At 32.4% G+C, this 7,894-nt stretch overlaps 1 protein-coding gene across 5 annotated transcripts; it reads left to right on the forward strand.

Annotated features, from left to right (window-relative positions):
* The first annotated feature begins 1,698 nt into the window (after positions 1-1,698).
* LOC106754608 (cysteine-rich receptor-like protein kinase 2) lies at positions 1,699-5,605 on the forward strand. 5 transcript variants are annotated; one of them, XM_014636648.2, is made up of 8 exons: positions 1,699-1,790; positions 2,517-3,329; positions 3,452-3,565; positions 3,760-3,899; positions 3,980-4,190; positions 4,285-4,519; positions 4,678-4,828; positions 4,925-5,605. In XM_014636648.2, the coding sequence occupies exons 2-8, from the start codon at positions 2,561-2,563 to the stop codon at positions 5,258-5,260; spliced, it is 1,956 nt and encodes a 651-aa protein (XP_014492134.1). In that variant the 5' UTR covers positions 1,699-1,790; positions 2,517-2,560; the 3' UTR covers positions 5,261-5,605. The 5 variants fall into 5 exon arrangements, with proteins under 5 accessions (XP_014492134.1, XP_022633726.1, XP_022633729.1 ...); XM_022778005.1 differs by lacking the exon at positions 1,699-1,790 and adding an exon at positions 1,846-1,927; XM_022778008.1 differs by lacking the exon at positions 1,699-1,790 and adding an exon at positions 2,028-2,098.
* Positions 5,606-7,894: the final 2,289 nt, after the last annotated feature.

Genomic DNA, 7,894 nt, shown 5'->3' on the forward strand with positions numbered 1-7,894 from the left:
TATATATATATATATATATATATATATATATATATATATATATATATATATATATATATATATATATATATATATATATATATATATATATTATTAACAATATATAATTTTATAATTAATTTTTAATGATTCATTTATTATTATTATTATTAATATATAAATGAATTCTTCACTTTAATATACATTTTATGTTTTTATTTTATCCTTAATGATATTTAAGAAAAAGTAGAAATAAATTATCAATACATACAATCTTAATAATTTTGTAGCACAACACATTAGAAATCATTTCAATTAATGGGTTAACAAATAGCATTTTAGTAGGTTAGATAAGATGAAACAAAACTAAAAATTCTAACTCATTCCGTCAAATTTAATTAACGAACCAATCTGCAAGTCAAAGACTAGTTTGATAGTCCTAGACTTTTTTTCTCAATTATTATTATTATTAGAAACAATTATATTATCTTAACATTTAAAAGAATTAACAAATAAAAATGATCACATTTTTTTACATAAAAAAGAACAATTAAAAAGAAAAAGGACGAAGTAAGTCATCGTACCACAATAACTTAAAGAAGGTTGATCTCAATTTAATCTCCTTCACGGTAGCATATTAGATTGTAATTTTATAGTACGAGGAAATATAACTTTAACAGAAAAAGTAAATATGGTTAATTTATATTATATAAATAGATATAAATCCTATTTTATAAATTAATTTTATAAAATAAAAAATTTAAAATTTATTTTTTAATATAATATTAAAATCACAAATTAGAATCTATTTTAACAAATTTAATATTGATTAATTTATTACTTCACTTACCATCGGATCATTTCCATAATTACTAGAAATAAAGTTAATTATTATAAGTGGACAGCATGCTCAAAATCCTGAACTAAAGGCTGGTTTCTTATTCATAAAGAAATATTGTGTGCAGGTGAATGATTGGCCTGGAATCCGTGTATAAAACTTTCTAAATCTAAAGTTCCCTATACAATTTGGAATGTCTATAGTTGTTGTCATGAAATATGGAATCTGGGTCAAATGTTTAAAAACAAAAGGTTTACCATGCTACGAAGAATGCATTTTAGAAGCTAAGAAAGTCAGCAAAAACTTCAAATCAAATAAGTTCCATTAGAAATTCATTATATATAATTGTTGAAACAAGTTTTCATTACTAATGTTCTAATTTCATTACCTTGATGTCCGATAGCTATTAGAGTTATATTTCAGATACGAAGATCGAAAGGAAAATAGAACATGTTCAGTTTGTAAATCCAAATTATACAAACATAACTGAGTTAATTTGATTATATCCAATTCGATTGGATTTATATTATTACCTTGTAAATATATATGTCTGTGTAATTTGTATACGGATAGGTAGAACACTAATTATATTGTGTACTTTAATACAATAAAAGGTGTATATGTGATTTTGGGTTTTTATTAAAAAGAAAAAGAGCTATAAGATAAAGTTGAACCCTTGTTTGGATGGTCAATGTCGGACCTAACCGCGTAGATGCATTATCTAGCTTTTGTGACTTAACATAATGTCACGTTGTGTTGCTTTTTTTCAACTATTTTTTTCAAGTTTCAACCAACATTTCAAACTACCACATTGTCTCTCCCATACCACTCTATATAATCATTGACTTTCTAATTTCGTCTGTAAAATGGAACCAATATGATGTGAGATCTGGTGGAGTGATCAACTGCATTCAACAGGAAGAACATGTTAAGCATGTGAATAAACATTATCGTGTTTAATTCACTTTACTTGGTTAGTTGACTTCGCTGTCTTTGATGACATTTTTTATCCAGCTACTATGATGATGTGTACTTATTTTCTTTTTCCCTGAAAAAGCTCTGGCATGTGAATGGAAAATGATTCTGGCAACGCGTTTTTTCTGAATTTTGGTAATTGCCCACCAGTAACTGAACGGTTTTAAGAGTAAAAAGAAATGTTTTTTTGATATTGATTGTTTTGTTTGGCATTAGCAGAAAGTATACGTTTGTTTCACCAAGTTATTCTGTGTGCAAGTGTGAAACTAAACTGTCCCCCAACATCTGCTTTTTCAATACAAGAAAGTATTATATTCTTCTCTCTATCAATCTTTACGTGAAATGATCAATACTTGTACTTTAAAAGAAGTGAGTTAGCTAGCTATCATGTCCGGATTGGTTGGTGGTCCTGAATTTCTCCATTTAACTTGTTTTGGAAGTTTGTCAGCCGACTTTGGTTTCTGCCTTTTCACACAACTTAAATGAGGAACATAAAACTTCTGGATTCTCATTACTAGGAATAACTAATGATGTTTAACTAAAATGTTCTTCCTTAGTAAACGATGTAATCATATAGGGTTTGCTTGATAAATTCTTGGTAATTATTTGAGAGAAGAAAATGAGGAAAGCAAACTGTAGGACAATTTTTTTTCTTTTTTCCATTTTTCTGTAGAAATTTATTTGGCCTAAACAGTCTAAAGGCTCTATCACTTGTTTTCTGCAGATCGTAGTTCAGAAGGCCTAGTTTCATCAGTACCATCACAGAATATGGAAAGAACAACCCCTGTTGTCTATTTCCAATGCTTTATTTTCCTTCTCATGAAGGTTGTGTTGTTATCGAAAACAGTGATAGCAGAACCAAGGGCCAAGACTGTCAATATAACATGTGGCTACAAGTTAGAGCACAACTCCACTATCTTTGTTCCAAATTTTGTTGCAACGATGGAGAAGATCAGTGAACAGATGAGAATCACTGGTTATGGCACAGCAGTTGTAGGGACAGGAGGACCTGACACTAACTACGGGTTGGCTCAGTGCTATGGTGATCTCTCATTACTTGACTGTGTTTTATGTTATGCCGAGGCACGTACGGTTCTTCCCCAATGCTTCCCTTACAATGGTGGTCGCATATACCTTGATGGTTGCTTCATGAGGGCTGAAAACTACAGCTTCTTTGATGAGTACACAGGCCCAGGAGACAAGGCTGTTTGTGGAAATACAACAAGGAAGAACACAAGTTTTCAAGCAGCAGCGAAGAAGGCTGTTATGACTGCAGTTCAAGCGGCACCAAACAATAAAGGGTATGCTAGGACGGAGGTTGCTGTAGCAGGAACAGCAAATGACTCAGCTTATGTTCTGGCTAATTGTTGGAGGAGCTTGGACGCAAAGTCTTGCAGAGCTTGTCTTGAGAATGCATCTTCTTCAATATTGGGGTGCCTTCCCTGGTCAGGAGGGCGAGCACTTAACACTGGATGCTTCATGAGGTACTCAGACACAGATTTTCTTAACAAGGAAGAGGAAAATGGGAGTTCAGGAGGTAAATACATTGCAACTTTCTTCAATGTAATTGAGTTTTATGGTTATTTGTGAGGATCATGCTTTTAGAGTTATGAAAATTTTACACGTAACAGTATGTGTTCATTTTTCTGGCTTGTGCAGATAATGTATTAGTGATAGTGATTGCAGTAGTCAGTTCAACTATTGTTTTGGTAGTTGGAGTATCCCTTCTGGTTTATATCCGCAAACACAGATACGTTCAAATGAAACGAAGAGGTGACTGATTTAAATTTTATACATTTGCTTATTACATAGTGTTGATTATGTGCTTATTACTCATGTATATGTGTATCATAGTCCCCATCTCATATTCATCTCAGACCTATTTAATCAAATTTGGAATTACCATTGTATTATAGCACAAATATTTTCTAGAGTTTCCTTAATCCCATTGTCATTCTGCTTTTCAGGTTCAAATGATGCAGAAAAGTTAGCCAAAAGCCTTCACCGCAACAGCTTGAACTTCAAATACTCTACACTGGAGAAGGCTACTAATTCTTTTGATGAAGCTAACAAGCTTGGTCAAGGAGGATTTGGAGCGGTTTATAGAGTAAATATTTTCCTCTACAGACTTACATCCCCACCATATTTTACATTTCAAAGCCATTCTTAACAGTTTGTTAATTACAGGGAGTTCTGCCTGATGGAAGAGAGATTGCTATCAAGAGATTATATTTCAACAACAGGCATAGAGCAGCTGATTTCTACAATGAAGTTAACATAATTAGTAGTGTGGAACACAAAAATCTTGTCAGACTCTTAGGATGCAGTTGTTCAGGACCTGAAAGTTTTCTTATATATGAATATCTAGCTAATAGGAGTCTTGATCGCTTCATATTTGGTAACAAGCTTTTAACTTTCACATCTTAAAATCTCCCCATTTGATTGTTAGTCATAAAACTTCAACTTAATACATCTTTTTCTACACTTACTAGATCAAAACAAGGGTAGAGAACTAAACTGGGAGAAGAGATATGACATTATCATCGGGACAGCTGAAGGATTGGTTTACCTTCATGAGAACTCCAATATTAGAATAATCCACAGAGATATAAAAGCCAGCAACATCTTATTGGATGCAAAGCTTCGCGCTAAAATTGCTGATTTTGGTTTGGCTAGGTCATTTGAAGATGACAAGAGCCACATTAGCACAGCTATTGCTGGAACTTTGTAAGTATTATCTAACAATAGAAAATTTTTTGACAACAATACGAGCATTAGACTAAATTTTGTTAGAAAGCAAGAGCCAGTGTAGAAAGATAGTAACCAGTGTGCATTATATCTCAGTAGTTGTATTCAAATGTTTTTAATTTTTTGTGGACCTGCAGAGGTTATATGGCTCCAGAGTACCTAGCACACGGTCAGTTAACAGAGAAAGCAGACGTATATAGCTTTGGGGTGTTACTGTTAGAAATAATTACTGGGAGACAGAATAACAGGAGCAAAGCATCAGAATATTCAGACAGCCTAGTAATAATGGTAAGTTGCACAGTATGAGTTTTTTTGTTGTATTGTTTGTAAAGTAGGTAAGACAAGATTCGATGGTGAACTGAGTTGTCCTTCTGACGAAATCAGACATGGAAGCATTTTCAATCAGGGAGTGCAGAAGAATTAATTGATCAATATCTGTTGTTGGATGAGAAGCATAGAAGCAATGTTAAGAATGATATTCTAAGAGTGGTGCAGATAGGACTTCTATGCACCCAAGAAATGTGTTCCTTGCGACCATGTATGTCAAAGGCACTAAAGATGCTAACAAAGAAGGAGGAGCATATGGAAGTACCCTCCAATCCACCCTTCATAGATGAAAGTACCATGGAACTCTATCACCAAAATGATGACCCATATTATCCTCTCAATGTACCAGATTCATTGGCCACTATTTCCCACAGCTCATTTTATCCGAGGTAACTAATGAATAGAGACAAAAACACACTACATATATGCCTGCTCATAACATTCATTTCTCCATGCCAAATAGCTTAGCCAAGCTGAAGCTTATGCCATGGAGCTTTCTACCAATGTATTTGAAATTTTGAATAGTTACTATTTCAAGTTCATGCCTGCACACAAGATGAACAATGCATTTTTTTTCCGGCTTTGTTCATGAATAATCTTTTCCAGGTATGATTTTGAGATTGTAGAAAAATGTATTATAGTAAAATTCATTACAAGGTACAATTTATCTGTGTTAGCTTTTCAAAATGTGATTTTATGTTACTCGCCACTGTAACTCGGTAGATAAATCATATCAAGTTTAGCTTTTGTATGAATAGATTAGTAATTTCTTTCTGATACAAATGAGCGTGAGATCTCAAATATAACCCCTCAGGTAGATATTGATGAATACTTGAGTAGAAGTCCGATAATATGTAATAGAGCAGTAACAACTAATCTTCTTAAGATAGATTGTGAAAAGACACTATTATCATCTTAGTGTAGGTGATATTATACTTAATTCCATCTCATTAAATTGGATAAAATAAAACTTGCATCTCATCTCTATTATAACTAGTAGTCTATCCATCTATTACACGATATTTTTTAAAAAACTATATTTATTATATAAATTCAAATTTATGAAAATATAATTAAAATTTAATATAAACATTTTGTTTTATAAAATTGAATAATAATATATCTAAGTTATTAGTATATTTTTTTAATAAAATGGACAATGAAGAGAAAAAAATGAAATTATTTAACATAACAATTTAGGGTGTTACGAATAGTATTTAAAATTAAGATGTTTAAAAAAAAAATTAGTACAAAAAATAGTATTAATTAAAAACTTTGACATTTAAAACACGTGGAATTAAAAAAAAAATCCTAACTTTATAAAAAATATTATCTAATTACATAATACTAAAATTAATAAAATAAACAAAGAAATAAAATAAATCCAACTATATTGTTTCTAAAATTTATAGCACAAAAATTTTAAATAAAGTGTTTTTTTCATTCTCGTATCTCTATTATTTATCTGGAGCATCTACAACATCTTCTACTCCCGTATAACTAAAGGTCATATGATCATCGCCAAACACCCACACAAACAAGTATGGGTAAGTTACATTTAACATAATCATTAACAATATAATATATACATAGCAAATAAGCACAATTTAATAACAAACATTCATCTAAAACATTATCCTTACTAACATAATCATTTTTACACCATGTTCATCGTCAACATTCTATGAGTCATATCATGACCATACCATCAATGCCATCCTTATCAACATAGTCTCCAAACACATTGTCACTATGAATCCCTAACAACATCATCAAGGACCTTGGTTTCTATCTCCTATACCCAATGATAACGGTCTAAAAACCATTACTTTCATACTTAAATTTGATAATAAAACACACCCTTTATGGCTTAGAATGAGCTTTAAATCAAGTAAAACACTTAGTTGTGACTTGTGAAAGTCAAAAGTTGGTTTTGGCAATATTATGCTTGTTTTACATTGTTTTGCAGGGTTATTAGATGAATTAAAGATGGAGGTGAAGTAAGGTGGACTATTAGACCCATGAAAGAAGGAGAAAAATGATAAAAGAAGGGTCAAGTAAGCCGCTGAGCGCCAGAATGGTCCGCTGAGCGCCAGAATGGTCCGCTGAGCGCTCAGAGCGATTAGGGGAAACCGCTCAGTGGCAAAACTAACCGCTGAGTGGTCAAAGCGACAAGAGGCAAACTGCTGAGCGGTGAATTTAGGCGCCTTGGCGATTGTCTATTTTTATTAGCTAGGTTCTGTAATCTTTCTGTTATCTTTCTGTTATTTGTTTGGGCTTATATATAGCCCCAGTGCGAATCAAAAGGAGATTCTTTAGGTAGAGAGAAACGTCCAGAGCTATTCCACACACCTTGGAGGAGGTTCCTTGGATGCTTAGGCTCCAATCTACCAAGTTTAAGGTTACTTCTTCCATTCTTTCATCATATTTCATCTAGCTTCACCGTGATTATAGGGAACTAAACCCTTTGTTGTTGGGGAACAATGTAATATTTTGAAACTCTCATATATTCAAATTCTTATTTATTTCATATGCTTGTCATATACTTATTTATCAATTGTTGGGTTCTCATCTTTGCTTAATGCTTTTATTGTTTAACTCATTCATTAAAAGTTGTTTGTCTTTATCGATATGGGGACGTACGATAATGTCATGAAGTGGTGAGAAATTCCTTGATTATGCTAATACCGCCTAGGGATAGGGGTAGGACGGTCAATTGTATTTGCTTCCGATCGCATTGCATTATTGATTACTAGGGGAGGTTAGGGATAGTAAGCCGGTAATTAATAATAGGATCTTCACCAAGGGATTGGGTTAAGGGTAGACTAGAAAGTTTGCATGACAATTGGATAAATAAGTGAAGTAAATAAGAAGAGTAGATATATGAGAGTGGATAAGATGAAATTGTAAACCCCAACAACACCATTCATCCATAGTTTTTCAAAGCCAATTGAATCAACTGCATTTGCATGTTTATTTTTGTTCTTTGCATATAACCACNAATTTAATTCTNTTCTCAAGTCTTAC

This window comes from Vigna radiata, unplaced genomic scaffold (genome assembly GCF_000741045.1).
Source record: "Vigna radiata var. radiata cultivar VC1973A unplaced genomic scaffold, Vradiata_ver6 scaffold_322, whole genome shotgun sequence".
NCBI classification, from domain to species: Eukaryota; Viridiplantae; Streptophyta; class Magnoliopsida; order Fabales; family Fabaceae; genus Vigna; species Vigna radiata.

What these genes read in the sequence shown, in the direction of transcription:
- LOC106754608 (XM_022778005.1), top strand. Translation starts at nt 1,888, where the DNA reads ATGGAAAATGATTCTGGCAACGCGTTTTTTCTGAATTTTG. An exon ending in CGCGTTTTTTCTGAATTTTG is followed by an intron (nt 1,928 to 2,516) that starts GTAATTGCCCAC and finishes TGTTTTCTGCAG; the next exon opens with ATCGTAGTTCAGAAGGCCTA. An exon ending in CGTTCAAATGAAACGAAGAG is followed by an intron (nt 3,566 to 3,759) that starts GTGACTGATTTA and finishes TCTGCTTTTCAG; the next exon opens with GTTCAAATGATGCAGAAAAG.